This window comes from Halichoeres trimaculatus, unplaced genomic scaffold, assembly GCF_033239565.1.
Source record: "Halichoeres trimaculatus isolate MK-OKI-2021-1 unplaced genomic scaffold, fHalTri1.1 fHalTri1_scaffold_8, whole genome shotgun sequence".
In the NCBI taxonomy this organism is placed as follows: Eukaryota; Metazoa; Chordata; class Actinopteri; order Labriformes; family Labridae; genus Halichoeres; species Halichoeres trimaculatus.
Window position 1 is genome coordinate 21,803,386 of NW_027437186.1, and position 27,812 is coordinate 21,831,197.

Sequence of the window (27,812 nt, forward strand, 5' to 3'; positions counted from 1 at the left end):
TGTGTGTGGACACCACAAGACCCCCCCTTGGTCCTTTGTTAACCCTGTACACACAGACACACACATGTGCGCACGTGCACACACACACACACACACACACACACACACACACACACACACACACACATAAGCACATACACTCAAGCACAACAGCCCTGCCCAGCAGGCAAGAGTAAACAATCAAGTACTACACCCCAACTACTGTCAAGTACACCCCTCTCCCTAACACCCCCTATCTACACACACACTTACACACACACACCAGCCCAGCCGTTCCTCATTCTAAAGGTTGCATTCATGTGTTGCACTGAAGGGCCGACAGTAAGTGCTCTCCACCTCACTAACTGCTGCTCCTTGCTCTCCTCTCTGTCCTGTCTGTCTCTCTCCTTGACGAGTGTGTGCCCATCTGTCCGTCTGGTTGCATACACAAAGGGAATGTCTGAAGGGGTTAATCAGTTCCTGATGTCTAAAGTACACAGTTTAAGATGACAAAGTCTACTTGTAAGGCAATATGACTTTTGTTGACAAAATCCTGTTTGGGTGTGAGAGACCAGTCTGACTTGGACAACCAAATATCTGTCTGTCACACTCATGTGACAGACAGCCCTACATGTGACTGCATTTCAGTAAACACTTCTGTCACCTTCACTCAGAGCTGCTGTTTGTCATGTTGTAGCGTCAGTCTTTCCTACAGGCTGTTTTAGACATGTGTCCACCTCAGTTGGCCAGCATCAGGCACTCAAGTCTCCATGATGAGTCAAAAGACAGGAAAAAGGGCTGGGTTGTCATGCTTTAATTAGTGTAAGACAAATAATGTACAGAAAGAAAGTCAAATTAGTTATGAGATATATTATCAGGTATTATTTGACTGGATTATATCTGTATCATGTATGGATTGTTTGGCTTTTCCCACACCATTTGGGGAAAACCTAGCAGTAACACTAATGAGTTATTATGAAATTAGTGATCTGACTTGTAAAAGGTCTCGCACTTACTGCTATAACATGAACTGAAAACATCTAAGGTGTTCTGCTTTTATAGACAGTTAATATGACAGCCCCTAACTAAAGCATTGAATCTGGATTTTAAGAAGGGTATCAGCTTATAAGTAATACTATGTACTGTAGTTGATAAAATCCTCAAATCCTTGTCAATTTTAGACTGATTAAAAAAACTAAACAAATCTCAAATTGTTTAAAATTTCTCTCACACATCCTGCTGCGATGAAAAGGGATGGGTACCTTTCACATCTGAAACGATACAGATACTGATGCATGGTACCTGGCAATCTTTATTGGTACTTACCAGTACCAATTTCCGGTACTTTTTTGTGTTTATGTGGTAATATATATATATATATATATATGTATATATATATATATATATATGTATATATATATATATATATATATATATATATATATATATATATATATATATATATATATATATATATATATATATATATATATATATATAATAAAATCTCAAATTTCTTTAATTTAACATATTCTTCAATATACAGCCTTGCAATGCTGTGTTTATGTCCAGCATGAAAAATCACCTGCTCTTCCAGTCCCTCACAGTCACAAGGATGTGTTTAGGTACCTAAACATGGTACCTTTAGATTTTATGTAAATAGGTTCCTGGTAATTTTAACAGAATTTGGTCGGTACCTGTAAAAGTGCCTGATTCAGTATCTATCCCTCGTGATGAACCTCCTTTTATCTTTAACTCAGAGACACACCACCTTTTCTGGATGCCCCCCAGTTTTATATGCATGCATGTAACTAACCTGTCTCAAAATAATTTAGCTAATGGTTTTTTGAAGAACCTTTTTAATATGACAAGATACTGCAGTACTTGAAGAAGTATCCTTATATTTTAAAACTCCTTTTATACATGCTATAATAAAGGGTAAAAATTCTCTGAATTTAAAAAAAATCTGTATTAAGCTGTAAAATATACAAGCAAAATTTGGTAAAGAATATGTAAAATCTGCAACAATGTGGATTTTCTCTGAACTTACCCTGCAAGATGTTTAATGAGCAGCCTGTTTCCCAGGTCTTTTCTAACTAAAGATACTCTGTGAAAACACTCAAACCACGGAGCAATATCAGAATACGGCAGATGTTCATCTTTTTTTCTCCTCCGCTCTCCCACTCCAACTCTTTTCATACAGCAGCCTGCCATTGAACCTATGTTCCAGCCTCTATGCTGCAAGACATCTGCACCTCACTCACTGTTTCTTTCCTTCGTTTCCCTCTCATCTTTCCTCTGTCTACACACAAACATGCACAGATAGAAGTCTTTTCTTGATGACAGATGGCAAGTCAACAATTGTACAGCATCAAACTCTCAAAACACACACATCACTTGCATACACACAAACAACACCTCCTTGTCCCCCTGCCTCTTTTGTGTCCAGTCCCCAGTCAGATGTCTTGAATTGTTTTTTGCAGCTGAGTCTACGCCTTCATGTGTGTGTATGAGTGCATGTGTCCCTCTTTACCTTGCTGCTATTAAGCACTAGTTTAATGAGAACTTGGTGAGGCACAGACCCAGCCAGTGGACCATATGGGGGACATTTAGCCCCCTCAGAACATTGAGCCAAGCCTCGCTGACATGATTACCACTGCAGTCCACTGCTCTACACTCGTGTCGGAGTGGGAATGGGGAATTTTGTCATGAGCAGCTAATTAATGATTGGAGACTGGCAACCACAGACAGAGAAGGCTGAGGGAGGGTGAAAAAAATGTCACTTTTGGTTTCTTCTTATTGGTTTTAAAATAAAGTTCTGAAAAATATGCACACATACAAAAAGAGCACACTATAATACATTTACATATGCATGCAATGTTGTGATAGAGCATGACATTTTTCGTCCTCTCTCAACTAGAATATCTAAATCGAGCTGTGCGTCCACTGTACACCCTGCAGTTGCTGTTAACCTTTGTGGGTGCCCATATTTATCCACAGCTCACATTTTAAGTGTGTCTGTGTGGCGCAGCAAGCTGAGGCTAGTGGCTTGGCTAATCCTGTCAGAGACAGATTACAGGTGGGAGGATATAAATAGATGGGCTGTCCCTTTAACCTGGCCATATGACATCAGCTTGCAGCTCAACCATTAAGTCAGGCATTAAAGGAGAAAAGTAAAACGCAACAAGGTGGTACATATTTGCTTTGTTCATTGTTAACCAAATAAGCAGATGTTGTAACAGGCTGTAGGAGAGACGACAAAATAACTCATTATATCTTTACTTCACATCTGGGAGCCATCTGTAGCATCCTCTTAATTTATTACTGTTTTCACTTGTAATTACAGTTTCACCCTCTAGTGTTGCAATGGCATCGATTTCAGTTAACATACTAACCTATTTTAATACATACATCAAACTGCACGTATCAGACCTGTGTAATACAACTGCAAATTAACTGAATATTACTTGTTATCGTGATTCTAAACTTCTTCAGACTAAGAAAAGGGGATGATGATAATTATATAAGTGGAATGCCTGCTTCATCTGTTAAAAATCTGTTGCATGTCAAACCCAAAGCTCCCTTCCTTGGCTTTCCTCAAGTGCTGAGCTGATGTTTCACTTAAGTGCAGATTGCAACTTTTCTTCTGTTGATTCTGTTAAAATAGTTTAGTTTTCAAGTTGTGGCGTGCTTTTTCTTGTCCACTCCGAAGCACTTCAAATCAAAACAGGCAAAAGAAAGATACCTGGCTGCCTGTGTCAACTCTGCCCTTACAATAAAAAATAGATATATTATATATAATATGATATAAAAAATATCAGGGAATGTGATAAAATATTGGCAGTGAAATATGCCAGTATACAATGTGACATTTTGCTGCCAAATTAGTTTTAGAAACCACTGACTGGTTACTGTTTTCCACTGGCTGAAGAAAGCCCTGCAGAAGTTTTGCTCCGCTTATTTGGATATTAAAGAAAATGTGTAGCTAAATAATTGTGATAATGAAATTGTCATTAATACTGGATACAGAGGCTTAATCTGCCCCTGTTTCACATACAGCCATACTTTCTAACAATGGTCAAGGGATTTTGAAATATATCACCACACCTTTACTTTACAGTTTAGCAAAGTAAGCTTTGTAAAAAGGAGTAATTGGCTTCGGTTTACGTTACACTGATCATCACGTCCTATCTGTCTGCAGCAGCCTCAAACAGCTGCTGCCTTCATGGTCTCCACATAAGCTTCTGTTGCAGAGGCTGCTTTCTGGAACTGATGCTCTGTTTTACAAGTTAGGCAACACAGAGTTTTGTGCTACAGCAGCAGAGTGAGAAGAAGGAAATACGTCAAGGATCTAATTTATGTTTTAGACGGTATGACTGCCCCAGTTCAGGACGATTCTATCACCAAAAAAAAAAAAAAAATGTTATGGGCTAAACTCACTTTATGCAGGATCATTATCCCTTGGAATTATTACTCTGATGTTAATTGCTTTATGCTGGTTGTAAAAAGAGTAGCACAAGACATTTAATGTAAACACAATATGGTCTTTCTGTAGCGAACACTTATACTAGCTGTTAACCACCAGGCACTAATCTCTAGGCCTAAATCAGCCAAACCAACCCCCACTCTAACCTGCCTCCTCTAATCAGCCCAAAGCCTCATCCAACGAGCCCACAGTACCTCAACATGTTAGACTACACACTGCCCCTCTGGCCTAATCTCTGTGTCAGTACACTAAACATAGATCAGCTTCAACTCAAATTGCCTAGTCAGTAGTAGTAGTTTTCCTTTGGAATAAGAAAGAGGTTATGAAGACAAAGAAAGAAATTTCAGCAATGAACCCTGATAGAAAAATGTAGTACACTGACACTACAAGATCATACCCTTCATTATTAATGATGGACAGAGAAGGCTGAGGAAACTATGGTGCACAAAAAAACAAAACAATTAAAACAACAACAGGACTTAATTTATAGCCTAAAGGCTCAGCAAAAGTTACACAATTCAACTCCCATTTTCACATGCAACAATTAAATAAGCATCATGAGCTATATAGAGGGAAAGGATAAAATCATCCCACTTCGTACTATTTTGTACAAATCCAGAAGAAGTTTAGATGAGCTCGAGTTAGGTTTTCAAAATCAATATTAAGAGAAACAGATGGCTCCCAACAGTATTTGACAATATATAACAGCAAAATGATACCGAAATGTAAAATGCAATATCAATAAACTACATAAGTTTAGACGTGTGAATGCATACACGTGTCGATTTCTGCTGGGATAAAAGGGTTTATGTCCAGCATCAAACCAATCCAGAGCAAACTAATCCATTACTCAACCTTTCCTCCCTCCATTCCTCCCTCACTTCTTCTAACCAAGTTTTCCCTCTGCAATGATCAGCACTCCATTCATTGATCCACTCATTCATTTCTCCCAGCCTGCCTCACTCCACATTAGTTCATTCACTCATCCATCCATTAATCCCTCTCTCTGTTTCAATGGCCTTTACAGGGAAGCTTCCTCCCATCACTTAACACTGATCTTACTGACTGACTGGTTGACTTTAGAGAGTTATGCAGCCACAAACTGTTCAGATCATAGACTGAACTTCTTGTTTCTGAACTTATGTTTGAGTATGTATAAGTTCAGGGGAAGAGTGCTTGAGGAAGCAGCGAGTGTGTTTGAATTGTAAATCTGGACAAACTCATGCAGTGTTGAGTAGATGTTCGCAGCCCTTGGCTAAACAGTTGAAACAGTCATTCTTGTTCATGAACCCAAGGCAATGCTGGCTGGCAGTATCATTTTAGAGGACAGGAAACTTTGGTAAGACTGCTTTACAAAGTTTAAGTATTTAAACTCTTCCAGACCTTTGATGCCTTATCTTAAGTCAATTCAATCCAAAGTTTTGCAGAGGAAACTGTAGTTTTAAAGCTACATTTGTGTCTTTAGTAAAACTTAAAAACAGACACAAAGTCATTTTGGTACCATGAAATTCCCATTCAAAAGTCCTCACTGTGGCCCCTTGTTTATCAAACATGTGTATGGCTGAAAAAATGAATTTACGCCATAGTCTGTATAAAACATGGACATTGTCTCCCCGACGTCACCCGTCTGTTTCTGAAATGGTAAGTGAAGCACATCGGCTATAGCGGCCATATTAGTAGTGGCAAGCACTTCCTGTACAGCTATAGGGCGCCTGTTGGTCACGTGACCCTGAGCTGGGCCTCTGATTGGGTGAGCTTGCGATCGTAATATCCTCACAGAGTAGTATTAAGATACTTAAATTAGATATGACACCAAGAATGTATATAACATCCAGTCTTCTTCTGCTAATCTCTGTACTGATTTACTTGAAAAAATAAAGAGGCGGTTACCAGTTATTAGTACACTCTCATGTTCATAAATAAGTCCCTGAAAAGAACATTCAGAGGATGCTGAATCAAACATTGAGTGTGTTTTTCTTAGCAACTTCTTTCAGAGTTGCCAAACATTTTAAGTGGCTTCCCATAGTTCTGGACCTGAACAGAGCTAAAAAAAACATTAACGGGGCTCTAGTGGTCAAATATCACAGACTTATTAATTGATTAATGAAAGTATCAACAAATGATGTGTTGATTAAATATTTAAAACTCTGTTGTTTAGTTTGTCACATCCATGTTGTTCACACCTGCAGCGATTTCATTGCAGACACATTTTTCTGACTCTCTTTTACGCTACTTTTCCAGAGTCGTAATTCAGCAACGGACTGTTTTTTTTAAATGGTGCAATAATTTTGGGTTACTGTCAAATGGAAAATCAACAATCGCTAATAAAGAAATGAGAATCACTGATATTCAAAAATCAATTAGTAATCAAATCGAGACCTCGATAATCATAAGCCAGGGGTGGGCAAACTTTTTGATTCGTGGGCCACACTGGGTTCTAACATTTGACAAAGGGGCCGGACCAGAAGCAGATGGATGGAGTGCTTTGGTAACTATCAGGGTATCGTTCGTTCATTCCATATCCGTTTAGAATCCAAAATTAGAAAACGGATAACGACTTGTTATTCAATTTTTGTTTTCAAATAAAAAATCAGAAAACAAGTAACGGTCTATTTTTTGGTGTCTTGATTTTGTTTTGAAATTAAAATTAGAATATGAGAGAATGGAATTATAATGGGATTTTTAGTCCCCGTATGGTTCATTCTTTCGTTATTCTGTTTCAAAACAAAATAAAAAAAATTAAAAAACTGACTTGTTTTTTTGTTTTTCTTTTTTAAAACAAAACGGAAAAACAGAATTACTGAAAAACTGATAAACGCGTTTTTTCTGTCCTGGTTTTAAAAATGACAAAACGAAAAATAATAAAAGATTGTGTCAAAATTGTTTGGGTGATATTTTGATATTAAATGTGAACTCTCTATATAGAAAACATCAGAGTTGCAGGGAGAATAAAACATTAACAAGGTTTATTCATTTAATTTTTTCAAGTTCGGCGGGCCGGATTAAAATGTTTAACGGGCCGCATGTGGCCCCCAGGCCGTAGTTTGCCCATGCCTGTCATAAGCAAACTAAATCTTGAAATCAGACAGGTTAACCACTCCATGCCAATTCCCATGTAAGACTGGTAAATAAGGGCCAATGTTTTTGTTTTTCTGCCTGTCTGCAGTCCACCGTCTGCCTCACTGCCCCTCAATGCTTTACTGAACTTTACTTTAAAGTTTTGATTCTAATGGACAATATTTGTCACCACTTAACCCAATCCCCGGCATCACATGGGAAAAAAATTGTCTTTCACCATTAAGCTTTTTGCAGCTCCTCTATGAGCTGAATGGGACTTTCCTGTGAAATAATTTAGCAAAAGGAAAAAAACGATATCCACGTGACATAAAAAGATGACACACACTCTGCTGCTTAGAGTGTGTACTCTACTTGTATGTCTCTTGTCTGATATCTGTGCCCGTTACAGTTGAAAGTCATTTCCATATCGGCAGGTTGTCTCCCTCTGTCACAAACTATCTGTCTCTGCCCGTTGTTCCTGTTTGTGGGCTCTGCGGACTAGTCTGTCTGTTTGTGTCGTGCTGTCGATCTGTCTGACTGTCTGGCTGACTGCCACTCTCTGCAGTGTAGAGTGAGTCATTCTCAGGACAATGGAGACAGTTTGTAAAGCCACACTGGAGCGTACACTTCCTCCGGATGTGCAAGAGGATGCCATTCATAACAAAGCCTGCACTGTCTGCCTGTCTGCTATGGCCCTGTATATGTATGTGAGTTTGAGAAACAGAGGGGAATGAAAGAGGAGAGCAGGGAGATAGAAGGATACATGGATAGACAGAGGAGAGGGAGAGGGTGAATCGCAATAAAAGGGTTGAGTTGTGTTGACAGGCTCTACAGCAGAGGCAGGATGGAGGAGGAGGAGGAGGAGAGAAAAGCAGAAGGGTGACACAACAGTCGGTAGCAGCGGTGGTGGCGGTGGCGGCGGCGGCAGCAGCAGCAGCAGCGGTGGCTGGTGATTGATATCAGAGATCTGGCACTGCCACCTGATCCAGCCAGCCAGCCTCCAGCAACACTGAACTCACTGAACCCACTGAGCCAAGATGGCCGCCTCACTGCACTGCACCCGATGAACCCCACAGCAGTCTAACCTATACAGCATAGCAGGTACAGTTCCCAAAGGCATTAAGCTGTGGAGAATAAGAGAACAAGAAAACAGAGAAAACAGGACAGAGTGTGCTGCTACGCTTTCAGACTGATGTCTATCAAATAATCGCGTCAAGATACATCCAGTGAAAGCAACACATTTGATAAATTCACAGCATATATACAACTGTATAACTAGCAGTGCCAGTATCTGACTGTCTGGTGAGTAAGTTGACAACTATAGAAAGTCTGCTTATTAAGGATGTGATTATCTTCAGAGTGAAGACTTTAGACGCTATATGCTAACAGATCTGAAGATAAAAGTCAAACAAAGACATACAAAATGAATTTACACCCATACTTCATAATGTCAATCTGCCGTTTTGGGGTTATTGTAGTGTGGAAATCACATTAGTTGGGGTTCATCTGCAAGCATCTCTTAAAGCACACAAGCCCAAAACCAAATTACCAATAAGAGCCTGTTTCTGCTCACACATTTTTTTAAATTTATCTTTATTTTTCAGCTCTGGTAGCCCCTACTACATCAGTCTCAGACCACTCCTAAATGGCGATAATTGTTGCTAGGTTTGGAAAGCTGTCTCACGATATTCCCATTTCCCTCTGTTGAAACTGTAATTCACAGGTGTCGAACTGATCCAATAAAGGGCCACTGTGGCTGCAGGTTTTCATTCCAACCAAGCAAGAACACACCTGATCCAACAAATCAACCATGTAAAGACAATCCAGTTGATTTGTTGAATAATTTGTGTCAGGTGTGTTTTTGCTTGGTTGGAAAGAAAACCTGCAGCCACAGTGGCCCTTTACTGGATCAGTTTGACACCCCTGCTGTAATCTGTTTGACATTACTCTAAATGCTTATACTTAGCTTTTATTTGAGGAAAATTTTCAAAAAAAGAAACAACTTAGAAATAATGAAAAAAAGGATGATTTTCTGATTTGAGCAGCAGTTCTAAACTTAAGACTTGCACCCTTAACCCTTTAAACCCAGAAGTCCGCCAATCAGGAGACTTTGAGGTTGCTCTGCAACAAAAGCATAAAACAAAGCACTTATTACACATATAGCCAAATTGCACATCAGATTGAACACTTAGCTACAAGTGATGTCAAGTCACACTTCAACCAAACTTTCTGTTCTTTTGAGTAATACTTGAGTTATTACTTTGAGTCAGTGACATGAATACCAATACTGACACCTCTGAACAAATTTCACAAGTTCCCTTTATTATGACACCAGAATAATTCAAATAGATTTAGTAGGACAAGCTAGCCGTCTTAACCCAGCAACAGAGGGAATACCAGAAGGCAGAGTAGCATCATGCTATTCACAGACATGGCTAACGGAGCTAACATCAGACACCAACACCACATTGGGAGAGCTTCACCTGCTGTGAGCAGACAGGATCCAGGAGACAGAGATGGAGCATGACTGAAGAAGCTCAGTCCTGGACCCTGTGGAGGTGGAGGCTGGCTGAGCTGGACAATGATGGACAAGCTGTCATCATCTATTTTCTTATGGACCTTTTTGCACTTTTTATACACTTTCTTACTTTTGTTTTCTTGATTGCTGCTGTGACTTCAGTTTCGTTGTACTTGTTACAATGACAATAAAGTTCTATTCTATTCTGTTCTGTTCTGTTCTAGATGATGAGATGCTGTTTTCAATTTGGGTATGCTATTTTCAAGCAGAGACCCCAAAAAAAAAGCCAAGGGTTAAACCTGTTCATTTGAAAAAATATATTGTTGTTGAAATGGTTGATTTTATAATTCACTCTTCTTCTGGTTCTTTAATTGGTTGACGAGGGAGAAATGACACTGATGTGCTCAGCTGTGTTCAGAAGATCAAGTTTTATCAACTGAAAGCAGTAAGAGACAATTGACAAAAAACAAATAACAGTACCGAGGCACCACCAGGTATATATCACACACACCATGTACTGTGTATGCTTGTTATTCTCTGGGTAGATTTTTGAATGCAATATATTTGTAAATCTAAAAAAAACAAACATTCAATCTAGTTGCAGAGTGGCACCTTTGATGACGCGGATGTCCATTTGTCACTAAAGATGGCGACTCAGAATTCTCTGCAAGTCAAAGGAAAAGCATAGCTCCAATCACCTTGTAGCAGTGGAATTTGATAAAACTCTTGTTGAAGTCTTAAACTTAACTACTTTAGTTCAGTAACATGTCTGCCTTTTTAAAAACATTCAAGTTGCATGACGAACAATAATGATTTGCAACACAGCAGTCAAAAAGGAGGAATGAGTCCTACATCTTTTAACCTTATTTTGATTTTTCATGTGCAACTGTTTAAACCTTCTTGGGAAACAAAGAATAATTGGTCTTTGTAGGTTTCCAGAGCATTTCTTTTTTTGACATAGCCAAGTCTTTTCTGAGTGACAGAGAAACACTACAGGGAGACAGGAAATGTCAAAGGAAAGATGACAGTGCTCTCCCTGTCGCTCTCCTTCAGCCTTCTCCTCTCCTCCCTCCTGGCCATCTGTTGTGCTGACTGCTGTGTGGGCTGATGCTGGTGGAGGTAACAGAATCCTCTATTACAGCGGCTGACTGTGACCTCTGTGGCCTCACAAGGGTTGAAAGAAGGCAAACTCCTGGCCTGGGCTGAGGTATGAGGATTTAGTTTTATATTTAGATGTTCAAGACACAACGTATTAATCTGGTAACTCATGTGAAATGAAAATACAAAAACAAGTCTAACCCGTAAGAAAACACCACTACATCTGCAAAATCTATCATCTGTCTTTTGAGGGATGCTTCAACCCAATCAATCTATTCATCCTCCAAGTCTGCTTATTGTGGTTTACTTACTGGTTTGCTACCTTATATCAGACACTATAACAGATTCTTCATATATCTGCTGTTCATTATTTCCAAAGATGAAGAAGTGATGCAGCTGAATGCCCTCCCTACTCTGACTAATGAAAGAAGGAAGGAAATCATTGCCATGGCAGTGAGAGAGTGAGTACTGAAAGGCTCGGTCATCTGAGGACACAGTGTACTGTACTTTGCAGGGGTGATGTTTCTGAGGTTTGTCTGTGTGTTCAAAGATGATGAATGCTGTGAGCTTGTGTAGCAGAAAGTGGATATGTTTGCTTTTATGCTTGTAAACACACTTGTATGAATAAATTTTCTTTCAGACTGATTTCAATATTTATCATCAATTCAGAATTTTTCTTCCATCCATGAATGTCAGTGAATGTCTTCCATGTCTGAATCTTTGCAACATGTCAAAGATTGATTAACAAACAAGTGGCAAAAAAAAGCAGATTCTGCTTTAAGACTGTTACAGTACATCTTGTACCGTTGCCAAGGTGAGGGAAGCCTCTTTCCCATCTTTGTTTTTTTTTTGTATTCTTTGTAAATGTATTCTATAAAACTCTTTAATACTCCTGTTGCCAACGCTGTTCAAAATGCTTTTTGAGGACAAGCACATACACAAGATGCATCACTGTGTAATGAGAGCAATGTGCCTCTGTGTGTCATTTTTGACCAATGATTCTAATATTAAGTGCTTTGTGAAACAAAAGCTCTACATTCACAGAAACCCTCTAAAAGTCAACGAGACTACACAAGAAAAAAAAGAGACATCCCTAATACTGTAAAAACAAACAACAATACCCTTTGGGTTGGAAACCCCTTTTTAATTCATCAATGAATCTTTTCACTCCCTCCTTCTGTTACTGAACATGGACTTAAAACTTATGAGCTTTAAAATGTCATTCATAAACATTCAAATGAACTCAGATCAATACATTTTGAGAGAGAAACTCCCACTCAGGCTAAAAAAGCTCTGACTTGGAGTAAAAGATGGTATGATGTTTAAGAAGAGAAAAATAGACTAACACAGTAATTTGTTCAAACTGTTTTCACTGCTTCCCTGTTTGATGAGTGACTGCAAAAATTTGATTCAACGTGGACAGACAACAGCAGCACTTGGAGGACAGTCGTGACTTTGACTGGGGATGATCAATTGACCTATGGCTAAGCCACGCCCCCCTTCCACTCACTTGGACAAACAATGAACACTCAGTGGCAGGTGCTATGGAGGGTGTCAAGGTAGGATACATTTTGTGGGAGGCAATTGATGATAATTGGAGACAGAAAGAACACATATCATCTAGGCACCAAAAAAGGTCACCAAAAGGGTCTAAGCTACGCATTGGATGGATAAATTAATCATTTTGTTGTTGAGAAGTTTGATAAGCTAAGCTCAAGAAGTTATTGTAGTTTAACTAGAGCCCTGAGGACAACAGATAACCATATACAATCACCAAAGAACAAAAAGCTAGAGCAAAGTAGGCCAGTGAACTCCCAACAAACAAAGTGACATGATGGACAACGCAGCTGGAGCTAGCGTTAGGCTAAATTTAGCTAATGTTAGAGATGTTGAAGATAACTTTATATTTCTTTCCAGCAAACACAATACGTTGCTTAAAATACGACGTTGACTTGCCTTATAACAGATGCAGACCTCCTTGTTAATTTTGTTCAATGTATGTTGAGCACATACTGTGGTCTACCATACAACTTTGTCCGACAAAGACTCTTTTCTTTGTTGGCTTAGGAAAGGGTAAAAAACAAACAAACAATCAAAAAATGTTGCCCAGCCCTTCAGCAAACTGTTTATAAACCTAGATCTCAAAAACACCTTATAAAACCAACCAAAAACTGACTTTCTGCAATGCATTTTATTGAACTTACAGGCAGAGAATGTCTGAGTGTATGGAAATGGCTATACACACTGTGATTGGCTCATTGCCTTTGAGGGCGGGCTTAGCCATAGGTCAATTATTGTGTAATTTCTTTTAACTGGAAAAATAGCCCTGTGCCTCACATACAGATAACTATCCTGTTTTTCAAGTTCTGAAGAAATGATAATGATTTCAGCACACACGTAAAATGATACAGCAGAAGTGAACCTGGGCCTGAATTAGGAGGAAAATAGCCACTGGGTAAATAAAATGAAGGTTGGGTTTAGTTATTTTTTTTCTTCTACACTACAAATACACAATCATAATATATGATTTTATGATAATAATATAATTTATTATTTTTCCACCTACTCAAATATTACACAGAATTCCTCTGCTGAAGAGCATATGGCTGGCACTGTAAGATCTCTACATAAACAGCATCATTAAAGCAAATGATACATAATGTATAACAAACACACACAACTTAAATTACGTGTGGGCAGTCTAATGTACGGGGTCAAACAGTAAGTCATCAACAGCCAGATTATCACATCAGAAGAGCAGATATGGAATGTGTGCACAAGTGTGATGCCTTGAGAAGAAGATTTACGGTAACGCTGAACTGAATCCCTATATCGTACATTAGGTATTGACCTGATTGTTTGCTTTAAGATGAAGCCTTGCTTCAGTTTAACTTAGTATAAGGGAAAAAGTAATATTAAGATACTTTTTGGGCAACAAAACTCAACAATGATGGAAGCATAAACACAACAGCTGTTGTATGGCAGAATGACAACACATGCATTAAAGTATAAGCATTCAACTGAACATGTGTTAGATCCCTGTAAACTCAAAGTGTTTGATTGCAGGACAATAATCAAGTACACAGCAGTTATAGTAGTTTTCCCCAAATCTTATGAAGGAATAATAAACTTTTTAGGATTCCAAAGCCTCAAGTTAAGAAGAAAATAAATCTCTCTCTTTAAACATACTTATCCAATTCCTCTATTTGCTCTCTTCCCATCTATTTCATCAATCACTCTTTTTACTATACTCCATTCATTCATTGGCAGCAAACTTAGGAAGCGCCAGAGCCTTCAAAACAGGAAACTTACCACTAAATGAAATGCTAAAAATACAGAAAAGTGTGTGCTTGGTAAGGTATTTGTGTTGGTGTTAGAAGAGGTTTCACTACCTTTCTTGGTCTCTGTTCCGTTTCGGTAAAAAGCTGTCTAATGACTAAGACTGCAGTCTTTGCTGTATCACGACCTGAACAGTGAGTCAGCACCCCGACCCTGCTCCTTTCCCCACACACACACACACACACACACACACACACACACACACACACACACACACACACACACACACCAATACGGACAGTAATTTAGCATATGATGCAGACAAACATTCATATTCCTGACACAAACAAACACCCCCTGTTTCCCTGCCATCTCTCTCACACACTGACGAATACTGGTAGCGCTGCGTCGTGACTGGGGGCGATGTGTTCCTCTTAATATGCACAGACGACTGTCTGAGGATCACACAGGCATGCTGGCACACATAGACAAAAAATCCTTCTCTCCACTTCATCTCTACAGAGTGTGTGCTGGATCTGTATGTGTGTCACAGGAAGAGAAAGCCTCCACTCTGAGTAGTGAGGACGCTCTGTGTGGTCCAACATGTTCTCTGGCTGTACCTGAGTGCTAGCCTACATTACCCAGAAGCCTGCTGTGTCCTCTGTGTCCAAGTCACTTCCTGTTTAACAGTTTGTGTTACACATTCCTAGACGACCATCACATAGTCAGGAAGATGATGCTCATTGGTCTAAAAGTCTGGAAATCCCCCTGTTTCTGTCCCTGGGGCTCCCCCCTTAAATCAAACACACACACACACACATTTTCTTGGACACTTGTGCTTGGAGGAACCAGCGTCAGCACACACAAGCAAGTGACCATGAAATCCCAGTTCAGGATGCAATTCTCAGCTGCATAGTGGAAAAAAAAAGTTCTCATGTGCCTTTACGTCAGTTTTACAGACATCACAGAGCCACAGCATCCCACTTTTTTCATTGGGTATGAGCAAGTTTTGCCCAGCCAGTGTTGACTTTTCACCTGTTGCAGCATCCAAACACTACATAACCCCTGGATATCTGAGACAGGACCATGCTCTTCCTATTGCATTTTCATTTCTCTTCTTCTTTTTTTATTATTATTATTAAATTCAGTAAGTTGTAGGCAGGGTGTACTGTAAGGGCCCCTCCTTCCCTCCACTAGACTCCACCCTGACCAACCCCTTATCATATGGCTCCCAGTAAAACCATTCAAGAAATTTCTTCAATGTGTACCACCACAGGTTCAATGATACCTTGAAGAGACAGAACATCAACAGTAAACAGAACACTTTGCACCAGCAGTGTCAGGTATATTTCTGTAACTATACAGACACAGACAGACACATGTGCTTTAAACACATGCACATATTCTTTCATGCACTATTTTTAAGGCACAACCTGAACCCAGACAGTCTTAGCAAACAAACAGTCAGCCAAGCCTTTCTTAAAAAGACACATCCCAGTAAAATGCACATATGTGTACATCTGCATGCTACACAATCACACATCCATGTGATCTCACACACACACATACATACGCACACAGTCAATCGCAAGCACTCACATCCTCCCACCGGCACATGTGGACAGGCTTAGCCAGGCCCTCAGTCTAGACAAGAGGCAGAGAAGGAGAGCAGAGAAAAGAGAGGTAAAGAGGAAAGAGGACAGAAGAAGAAGAGAGGAACTGGATGTACTTACCCCGTTTCTGGAGCCATCCCTCTCTAACGATGGTGACATCGCTCATGGTTCCTTCACGCCGAGTCTGATGCCGCTACACGCCTGCTCCACAGAGAGAGAGAGGGAGGAGGGGAGGAGGAGAGGAGGGAGAGGAGAGGAGAGAAAGAGAGGGAGAGGAGGAGAGGAGAGGAGTAGGAGGGGGTGGGGAGGGCCGGCTCTCCCAGCCTCCGCGTCACTCTCCCTCCCTTCCCTCCTTTCCCGTTCACCCTCTTGTTCGCGCAGTCTCCCTCTCAGGCACACAAACGCGCGGCGTGTATATGCAGGCGTGTGTGTCGTTTTGCTTCCTGTTGTGGCTTATCTCTCTCTGCACTCCCTCCCTTTTTCTTCGTCTTCTCCCCCTCCTCCTCCACCACCTCCTCTCTCGTTCCCTCTCCAGACCTTCCTCCTCACCAGCAGTGACTCAGCCTGGAAGGAAGTGAAAGGAGGAAAAAAAAAAGAAGCAAGGATTTATTTTCCTGCTCCTCTACTGCACCCTCATTCCCCTCAAAAACCCTTTCATACAATCTGACAAGACAAACAACTTGTTATTGTGAGGACATTGCTTCCTCTGCTCTCCCCCCACCCAATCTTACACCCAGTTCCTCTTTCTATTTAACACTCTCTGTGATAAACAGGATGAGTTATTGCAGGGCTCCTGATGAAGCAAAAACTGACCTTGAATGGCAAACAATCCTCCTTTTCATTCATTCACAGATCTTATTCGGTTTGCTCTTGTGAGCAGGAAGACTGGTGTGCTAAAGCTAGAGCTCCTTCTTATGCTTTTTGTATTTTTGCATGTCAAAGTATTTTGTCAAAACATGTGTATGAGTAGGCTGATTTGTCTTGCCTATATGTGGGAGGTGGGAGAGCATCTCAGGACTGTGGAGTAGGGCTCGGCTATAAATAGCAACATCGACAGTTAGGGATGCTCTCACACTCTCTTTCTCTCTGCCCAAATCTCTGCACCTCTCTGTCGTCTCCCTCCCGCTCTCCCTCCCTGCTCTTACTCTCTCTGCATAGCTGCCGTGCTCACCTCAAATGCACCCTACTACACTGTATTACACAACACGCAACAACACTACGCCGCTCAGCTTGAATGGATATCAGCACTACGGCGGGTAGGCTAGCAGTCGCAGCCATCAAGCCTGGAAATCAGTATTCAGATCAGCTAGTGTCTGCACTGCTGCCGACACTTGGAAGGACTGCAGCGTCATAACCAAGGCTGCGACACACACACTCTCGAGTACACACCCAGGCAGGCGACAGCGTTTTCATAATGTTGAGGCAGCAGAATATAGTGACTGATCTGTGACCAAACTGATAAACGAAGAGAAGAACATATTAGATGTCACCTCCTGATATTCTCAGCTCAGGCTTTTATTCAGTATAACAATATACATTGCACAACTCTGTCTATTTCATAATTTTGTCTCTTACAATTCCAACAGGATTTTTCAGGCCCAATGGATTTCCCTTCAAAAAGGTTTCACTGCATTTGAATCAGAATAGCTTAGTTATGTTTAATACTTGATTTTAATTGCTCACATCCTATTGACGATGGTCAAATGGTTCTGAATGATGACAATAAAACAGAACCTGATCATAAACATCACATGTATCAAATCAAGCCACAGAAAGAATTTTTGGTATGTCACTGTACCTTTCAGCATTTACCCTCTGCTTTCTGACAACCTGACAGAAACGTTACCTTCTACCAGCAACATGGAGGAGCAACATGGAGGAAATTTGTGATATACTCTCAGTTTATGTGGAGAGAACAAGACTATTTTGTAGTTAACGGTTGACCAAACAAGAAGTAGTAAAACAGCACAGGCGTACAAACACACAGGAAGCTGAAATGTAAAGGAAGTGTAACATCAAATTACAGGGAAGAGGAACTCATACAGGTGCTGCTGCTGTTTTCTTTTTCTGTTGAGAAAACAACCAGGCTCAGGCTAATGATCTAACATTACTGTGAATACAAATGTTAGGTGTAATGTTAATTTGATCTGTAAATTGGCTAAAAAGAATACCATTCTCAAAGAAGAATAACAGATCATCAAATCTAAAGGGCCTTTTTTTTTTTTTAGCTATGTAAATGAATAATTTATAAATTGATAAAACTATTTTTTGTATCAATACCAACTTGTAAATTTAGTTGTTGGTCACTTAATGAGTGGATAGTGGATATTTAACCAGTTGTCAGGACAAACAGAATCCATACCAGGTGGACATTGTTTTAGGGACTTGTCTCATCCTTAGACCGTATAATAAATGGAAGTAGTCTCCATGACATCATCCTTCTGGATGGAAATGGGGCAGGCTTTGAGCCTTCGCACTAACAGCTATAGGACGACAATCCTGTAAATCAGCTGAGCTGAGCTGTGCCTCTGATTGGTTAAACAAATATCTTTAAAACTGCCAGATTTGAATAACATTCACCCCCATACAATGTGTGCAGTTTGAGAAATTAACTATTCAGACTGATGTCATGTTTGGTGTTGATGTGGTTTTTGGTACTTCAGAAGCCAGTCTCAAGTGGTCACTCCATGCACTGTGTTTTTTAGCACTTCTGCATTGCCTCATATTTTTAGACTAGAGGTTGCCGCTTGGTCTAACCCCATCAGGATTTTATCTGGCATAACCAGTTGCTAACTATACATTAAAGCTTACATGTTCAATTTCAGTCTAGTTAAAAACTATCATAATACTATTAACAATTCCTCCTTAGATCAAATTACATTTCAACTTCTAAGGTACAATTCATGTTCTCAATAATGAATTACAACAGAAAGATTCAAAGATAAAGGTTCTGTTATCAGACCAAAACTTAACAGTTTTATAAACACAAATTAAGAAAAATAAATTCCAAAAGATGCTCAGCATTTGTAATTACATCAATGGTGATTAAATCCTTTTTATAGTCGCAGTACAATAGAGGATTAAGCTTTAAGTCTACAGAGTAATTCAATGAAGCTTCAGTTAGCTTTACCCTTAATTAAGACAAGCATTGCAAAAGGAGAAGAGAAAAGAAAAGAAGGAGAGAAAGAAAGAACAAGATAGGAGAGAAGGAGAGAAGATTGTCCAGACAGTGGCAACCCCTTGTCACCAGGGCAGCTGTTGCTATGGAGTTACCCACTGCCATGATGAACCAACAATGCCAGGAGAAGCACCTGCCTGGCAACATTTATTTCATGGTATTAAACACTGGAGGCAAGACAAGGCCAAAAATTTAACGAGAAACTGGAAAAAGTAAAGGAAACCAGAAAAGTGGGAAATCACACACATTAGAGAAAGTAATAGAGATGGAGGAAAATGAAAATAGAAGCAGAACAAAGGCAGGGAGCAGACTATTAGCTACCTCTCCATTCATCGGTCCAGATGAGTTAGGTCATACAGCAAAGCAATAAAAGATGGAAAAATGGTGGGACTGATTTTGATACATCTCTTAACCAGATCTTGGTGTTAACTTATTAGAAGTTATTATGCATATCCAGCTCTTTTTGATCTTGGCTGTGTTCCAAAATGATTCCAAATAGCAAAGGGGCTTTCTTAGTTCCTAATTACAGTCATGTCCTCTTCTCTTCATCCTTAAAAATTGTTCTACCTAACACTGTATTTGCCACTGCGCTGACATCAAGTGTTTACCTGAGTATTTTATAGCTACAGTGAGGGCCAAAACTGTCAGAACACCTGACAGAGCTGAAAATGTTGACCTTTTTTGCCTGCAAAGCCAACTTCCCCAAACTTACTGGATGAGGTTGAGGTCCAGACTTGAGGGGGCCAGTTCATCAATTTCAGTGCTCCTTTTTATAATAAAGATGACTGAAATGTCCTTATGATGGCTCTATTCTATGACATTTAGAGCTGAATGAAATAAAGCTGAATTTGTAGATATTTTATTCCTTTTATGGGTATTTAAACGACCAATTTAGTTAAAAACAACAAACCTGCACCAGGGTGAGCCACACCCAGACATGACATGAAGGGAAAGGGTCCTGTCTCCATTTCCATTTTTTTATACTGCTTACTGCACATCTACTTTTTAAAAAAATATATATCTATAGCACTTAGAAGTGACTGATCGTTTCTATGTTTAAATTAATTAGAATCAAGAATCTAACACATATGTATCCTGGTATTATATTCTATTGATGAGCAGTCTTTGTTGAGAGTTTTGCACGTTTTTAAATCTCGACGTGGGCAAAAATGCAACATGTCTTACAACCCTTAATAGGAATCGAGACTGATTGGCTGAGCTGATCATCGACACCAATATTTGGCATTTTGAGGCATATCGGCGTAAGTCTTTTTGTTAATTTGGCATCAGCTACGAGATCAATTTAAAACTGTTATTTTTTGGCTCTTATGCAGCCACGCTTCTCTGTCTGCAGTCACTACTCTTTCTCTAGCATTGTCCCACCCACAGAACCATCTGATTGGTTATACACTACAAAAGGGAGCTAATTATGTTTTTAGGTGTTCATTTAACTTTATAAAGCATGCCGCTGAGCCTGGGAGCTCTTTAATAAACATATACTTAAAGGTGTTGAAGCTTGTTTTATACAAAATTTTAACACCAGTATTTCCACTTTTGCTGTAAATTCATATCGTCTCCAAATATTGATGATCAGTCTACTTGACAACTAATGATCTATACTAAAATAAGCCCTGAAAAAAAAACATATCGGTTCCCGCAACCCTCCAACCATCACACCTCACCTCACCTTTCCCCTCCTGTTTATACCTTTTCAAACCAAGGCAACAGTCAGTTCCTGCCATAATCCAGTTTTTGTCAGTATATATAGTATACGTATAGTCAAAAAAAGGAAGCTGGGGTGATAAATCTAGCATCTATCACATTCAGATTTTCTGAGTTTTGCTTTACTACAGCAGCATCAGAAATAATCCAGTATGGAAATTTTCTCCCATAAAAGTTAAATATCCTAATACATGTTTCTCCTAGGAAGGCTACCAGAATCGACCTGATAACAACAACGAAACACAACACATGCTGCACCAACAGTGACAGTATTAGGCTGTTGGAATGAATGTGAAGGAGGAGACATTTATCAATCTGTAGCACTGCTGCTGAGAGGACCATGAATGACTCGGCTACCAGCACTGCATCATATACGTCACTGTCAAACTGACGCATGTTGCATGCAGCACCGGGCACAGGTGTTGGTGATGATTATGAAATTTACTCAAGGACCCGTCAACTTATACAACCAAAGGACAAAATTTATCAGGGTCGCACATCATGACAGGCAACTGGTTGATCTTAACCGGACCATTAAGTATAATTCATACCAAAGTGACCTGTAAAAGACGGCACCGCCCCCCGCCTATGCTCTCACGTCTTCAGAACATAACACACATATTATCTAACAGCCTTTAAAAGGGATATTCCGTCTTAATCGTCACAACAGTGAGGCTAGCAGGCTACCGTCATTACCTGTAGCGGCAGGTGCTGTGGTATCCCCGTGCACCTGCTGTTCATAAACCGCTCGGGTTAATTTCCTCCCTTCAGAGTGACGTGAAGCCGCACCGACCTGCAAGCTAAATTATTCTGGAACCACCAGCCAACAGTCGTTCTCATCAAAACAGAACGGGGAAGAAACAACCGTTACTAGTTACATCAAACGGATTTCCGAGAAGCCGCGGAAGCTACCGTTACCTCAGCCAACGGTTGTTTTGACTTTCAGGAAAACTCGTGACGTCACACAGACGAACGGCAACCCCTTTCTCTCGTGCACGAGAGCGCGAGCACCTCCACCCCCCTCCCCCCTACACACACACACTTCAAAGAGAAACACATTCACACATCCTACCGTCACGTCCCGTCCTTCTGTTTTAGTTTGAAAGGGGTTTAGCTCGGTGTGGGGTAGCCTCTACTCCTCCACTGTGGAGCTCCCTCATCATCCCATTCCAGCATCCCGTGTGTGTCCGCCGGCTGGTAACTCAAGCATCGCGAGATTAAGTGGAGGTGGCTTATGAGGTGTGCAGAGGCCTGGGTCTGGTGCTGCTTACATAAAAGAAGTCGTGTGATGAGGGTTGTCAAGTCTACCAATGATAGAAGTACCCCACTTTATCTCGTTAGGCTTACCACAACGATAAAGCTGCATGTTGTGACTTTAAGTCATCAGTTTATGTTGGTGACAGTTTACACGTGGGTTCTTAAGGGTATCTTTACTGTGCCTCCTGTTCAGGTAGTTGGCCTTACAGTAAAGGGCATGAAAATTCCCACTGGATAATAATCAGGGCTTGACATTAACTTTTTTGCTCATCAGCCACTGTGGCCAGTGGTATCCCAGAGTTACTAGCCACTCATTATTTTCACTGGCCAAATATTGTTGTTGGATAATTATGTTCAATATGATTAAAGCCGATGATGACATGCTTAAGTTTACTTAAAACAGATTTACAACCTCTTTAAATGTAAATGACCACTCAAAACAAGACTAGATTAATGTTAAAATCCATAGGTCCTTAATCAGGTATTCAGCTCTGATAAAGTTGTGTGTAACATTGTGCTCCTTTCATATGAAAATGTGCAGTCTATTAAAACATAGTAATTAAAATAGTAGCTTGTTATTGCTTATAATAAAATGGTAAAGGGGATTAATTTAACGGATAAAAACTTAGCATGAGACACTATCGGGGCGTTGTGGCTAAATCTTTTCACCCGAGTCTGACCTGACCCCTGTCAGCAGTGGCGTTGCAAAGTCTACCACGAATGGACCAATGATGGGCAAACGCTTTATGCAGGCAGTACTCATGGGAGTTGTAGTGTCGTGGTCTTATATTGCAGTTGGTTTATTATTTCAGATGCCGTTTGAGAAAACTACAATCAAACGTGTGCATAAAATTCAACCCGCCAAAGTGGCTAGTGGGAGCGGCGGTGTTACCAGCCACTGCCAAAATCCACCCGCGTTTGGGCGGTTGGCCGGTGTTAATGTCAAGCCCTGTTAATAATGGTTATATTTTTAAAACAACTTAGAGCCAAATGAGGCTAAATAAAACCCTCTGAGCTCAAACTGTGTCGTGCTTTAAACATATTTGTAGAAAAAGATGTGTCGGTGCAAAGGTTATTGATGAAATCACTCTTTAAGCCAAAAATAAGTTTTTCATTCTGCAAATATTTGCATTCTAGACCTGCACTTTAAATTTACTCCTAGTTGCTACATGTTTTGGGTTGACAAGTGCCAAGAAGCCACAGGATTGAATGAATTTAATTCCACAAAATCCTTTGAAAAGTTGAATGTAAATATGATGTCATATAAAGCAGTTACCCATTCATTATCCATATTCAATAAATCTAATTCCCTTTGTTAAGTATTTATCAGGATACATTCTTTGGTCTTTGCACTCCACACCATTGGTTCTTAGTGGTTAAAAACAGTCTGATTGTACATGTTTGTGAATGCATTTACAAGTTGAGCTATATTTCCTTGTTGTGGTGCTACTACTATACCTCGTGATCAGTGTGATGTGAAAATAAAGTATGAAAAAAGTAGCCTCCCTTCCTCATCTGTTTTTCCTAATCTGTCTCTCCAGGTGGTGAGTTGTGGAACTGGGCAGCAGTGGCAGAGGGTGGAGGTATGAGGCCATGGTGGGCACAGAGTGCAGACACAGGTGTACCTAACGTGTCAGAGAATTTATGTGTGTACTGTTCTGGCCTCTCAAAACACATATGCACATATTGCCATCAGCTGGCCTTCAGCTCTCAGTCCTGTGTGCACAGAGGGAGTGCGAGTAGAAACCAGCAGCCAGGGAAGGTGTGTCAGGGAGAGTGTGCGTGTGTGCATGTGTGTGCAGGGGAGGCAGTGGAGGCGGGGGTGAAGAGACAGCTTGAAAAGGAAAAAAGCGGCACGAGGGAGCTCTTCTGTTGCTATTGCTGTGGCCAGACGTGTCCCTGTGACACACACACACACACACACACACACACACACACACACACACACACACACACACACACACACACACACACACACACACACACACACACACATACACACACACAATAAACAAGTTAGACTTTGGCCCTAAGTCCTCCGGATTGGAAACTCCTGAATTCCAGCAATTTATCAATGTTAAAAATCAGAAACTCATGTTAGTATGAGGGGAAAAACTGGAGCTGTTAAAAGTGATCAGGAACTGCAGGTTTGTTTTTACCACCTGTGCACCTTCTCAAGCAAGGGAGTCAGTGGAACAGCTCGTGTACATGAAAATGTGCAGCAGAATCCAAATGGATCAAAGCCGTTCATCAGTGGTGACATATGTGAAGCGCAAATGTACAGCAAAGACTGCTATCATGAAGTTATTGAAATAGTTATACAGTATATTTTGGAAAGGGTGCTGATTGACTCAGCATCAACATCTCATCTTCAGTGCTGTTCTTGTTGGCTTCAGTTTCAAAGGCACTTGGATCAAGAGTGGTCCGATAGTCATGTCACTGAAATGATCTCTTTCCTGAGTTCCTCCCAGAGGCAGAATTATGCACAATGTTTGCAGTGAAAGAGTGAATTGGGTCGATTAGTTGGAGAGAAATCAATTCAAAGGTGGTATCCTCCAGGTATGTATGTTAAAAGTACACAGGCCAGTAAATAAATAAACAATAAGAAAAGACAAATGACAAATGTTTTAAACCTAAATATAAAGTGTTCATTTATTAATCAAAAGCTTAAACTTAACTTAAAATAGGGAATAGAAAAATATTAAGAAATAAATAAATATATAAAGAATATAAAAATTGTAATATAAATGGATGGTGGTCAGGCCAACGTTAACAGAACTTTGTGCAGTGATTACAGAAGTGATATAAACCATTAAGGTAAGTACAGGACAATGCAGATCCACACGGTTTACCATGTTAGGATAGAGTGTATGAGTGTGTACATGCATGTCTGTGTGTGTATTGTAGAATTAATTGTGGTGCTAACTGTATTTTCAATATTACTTGTACATACAGTTAAGTGCTATCAAACTAAAAGGAACAGTTTCATCAGTCTCTTCTCTTATTGCAGCTTTCATTTATTATTTGTGTCTGTGGCCTCTAATCTCTTTTTTCCTCAGGGACCCCACGTAACAGGCGCCCATGTGGCCCACTGTGCTATGAGCTCTTCCCAACCTGGACCCCTGACTCCCTGTAGGTATGGTATGCTTCCTCTTGAGTGTCTCTCTCTCTCTCACACACACACACTCACACACACACACACACACACACACACACACACACACACACACACACACACACACACACACACACACACACACACACACACACACACACACACACACACACACACACAATCGTCAAACTCTAAGGTGACACCAGAGAGCAGGAGGTCTGTCCAGGTGCAGTAACACACACATTACACACATTGCAAAACTTCCAGCTTTGACTAAAACAACATCCCCACCCCCAGTCCCACACCTCCTGTCTCTGCAGTGCTGCCACACACATACCCCTCAGGTTTGCAACAAACCCAACCCTACGCCTCCACACCCCAACCTTAACTCCAGTCCTTCCTCCCCAGCTCCCAAAGCCCAGGGCAGCAGCAGCCGTGCTGGCTGTCCTGGCACCCTGAACCTCTTCTGTCTCTCCCTGATCTCTTTGAAGTGGCTTCAGGAGCGAGGTCGGCCTCGCCCCGGAGACCCGCATAGAGGTAGGGACAGCTGCGGTCAGACAGACTTCTGTGCAGGGGATACGTACACACGCGAACAGACACATACACTTTTGCACACCCGAGACAGGACAGAGCAGCTGCAGCCACGGTGTTGAAGTGTGCTGTGCAGCAGGACAGCTTGGGAGCCAGTATGGTCCAGCATGCTCTGCTGTGCTCTGTTCTGGGTCACCTATTTTGCGCTCAGGTGTAAAATCTGGAGTGTACCAGATGACCAGATAAAAAAAGTATTTTTAAAAGAAACCTTTTGCCTGTATGCTATGTTTTATTTTTTTTCTTTCATATGTTATCTCTTCTCCAGTTACTTCTGACTTTTTGCATGGAAACAAAGTGTTCACTATCAAGAACATCATATAAACCACAAATGTATGACAGAGATACCATAAATTTTTTTTTTGAGTTTTTTTAAGTTCTCCCCATTTTCCCTCTTTTACTTACCTAACAAGTGGAAGTGCATCTTTGATTCTGTTGTGGTACATTGGCTCTTGATTTACCGTGCCACATCTGTGTCTTCCTTTTCTGTGTCTACCTTTTCTACATCTCCTTTATCTTTTCCGTCCTCCATGTCCTCTTCTTCATCTCCCTTTTCCTCTGCCTCTTGATTTTGGCCAGCCAGTGTCCACGGTGTTGTCTTCTGCCATCCTCAGTTTAACTCTCGGTTTTTTAGTAATTTAACGATTTATTTGTAAAAAAAAAAAAAAAAGTGTTACGTTTTAGACCAACATGTTTATCTGGATTTATGTTTGAGTTTTTTAGTACTTCTGAGAATGAGAATGAGAGTGTGTACTTTAAGGAAGCAACAACATGAGATGACTTAAAATGGAACATATGTAGATTTTGGTGTTAGACTGTGCACTTATGTTGATGTGTTTTTCTCTGGACTGTTTGTTTGTGTGTGTGTGTGTGTGTGTGTGTGTGTGTGTGTGTGTGTGTGCGTGTGTGTGTGTGTGTGTGTGTGTGTGTGTGTGTGTGTGTGTGTGTGTGTGTGTGTGTGTGAGTGTGTGTGTGTGTGTGTGTGTGTGTGTGTGTGTGTGTGTGTGTGTGTGGTTGCCGTCTGCTCTCGTGAGGACAGGTTGCACTCCCCCGAAAAACACCCTGTCCCCTGACCCTAGCAAGCCAACAAAACACACACTCATATTGTCCTGTACGCCCAGCCCCGCTTTCCACACGTGCCTCCACCCCCAGGTTGGAGCAATCTGTTTCTCAGGTTTCTTTGCAGTGTGCAGCTGCTCTGCCCTAAAAATGAAGGGCTGGGGGCCAAAGGAGCGGAAACAGATTTTTAAATTAACTTCACATGGGTGGCAATTAAACTGCAGTAACCTCTTCATAAAAGTGATAATCTGCAATTAAAAAAATTGTCTTACCAAAAATGTCTCAAAATAAACTGCTATAGACTCACAATTTACATCTCCTGTCATCTAATATCTTAGCTATTAGATGTTTACTTCTATTTCAGTATTTCTAAAATGGAGTTGTATGTTACATGTTACTGGTGATTGTACCAGCCGCAATGGATGCCAGTTACCTCAGGCCCCCGAGTAAGAAACCAGCAGGAAAAACAGAGCGCAATCTGAGCTACAGTTTTCTGCAGGTAGGGCTGTGTCTGCTACAGGCTGATTCTAAAATATTTTTCAACTCAAGCATGTATTGGGGTATAAGTGTTTGCTCCTCTGATTTTTTTGTTTTGTTTTCCATTTTACTTTGCCATCAGATTGCCCATTTTGCAATATTTGTGCATGCAACACACTTACTTAATGTGCTACTGCTGTGCTATCCACTAATTCCTTTGAAAAATCTCTTTAAATAAATTGTTTCTCATACATTGTGCTTAAGATCTACAAAAATCTTCTGGAATACTCCCCACAGTTAATTGAATCAGAAGATTAAGGGTACTTACTTGATTTTAAATTAATCTAAGCTCTCAGTTAATCTCTTTTACCAGAATACATTTCATC

General features: G+C 40.5%; 1 protein-coding gene across 2 annotated transcripts in view; it reads right to left on the reverse strand.

The window, feature by feature from the left end:
- The window catches only part of akt3a (v-akt murine thymoma viral oncogene homolog 3a), a 59,932-nt gene extending 37,811 nt beyond the window's left edge, over positions 1 to 22,121 (reverse strand). Inside the window, exons 1-2 of one of the 2 annotated variants that reach the window (XM_074675075.1) lie at positions 22,003 to 22,121; positions 16,151 to 16,594 (exon numbers count right to left, since the gene is read on the reverse strand). In XM_074675075.1, the coding sequence (XP_074531176.1) occupies positions 16,151 to 16,196 (46 nt within the window). In that variant the 5' untranslated portion in view covers positions 16,197 to 16,594; positions 22,003 to 22,121. Of the gene's footprint in view, positions 1 to 16,150; positions 16,595 to 21,626; positions 21,871 to 22,002 lie in introns of those variants that run through there. The other variant, XM_074675074.1, reaches the window with a different exon arrangement.
- Positions 22,122 to 27,812: the final 5,691 nt, after the last annotated feature.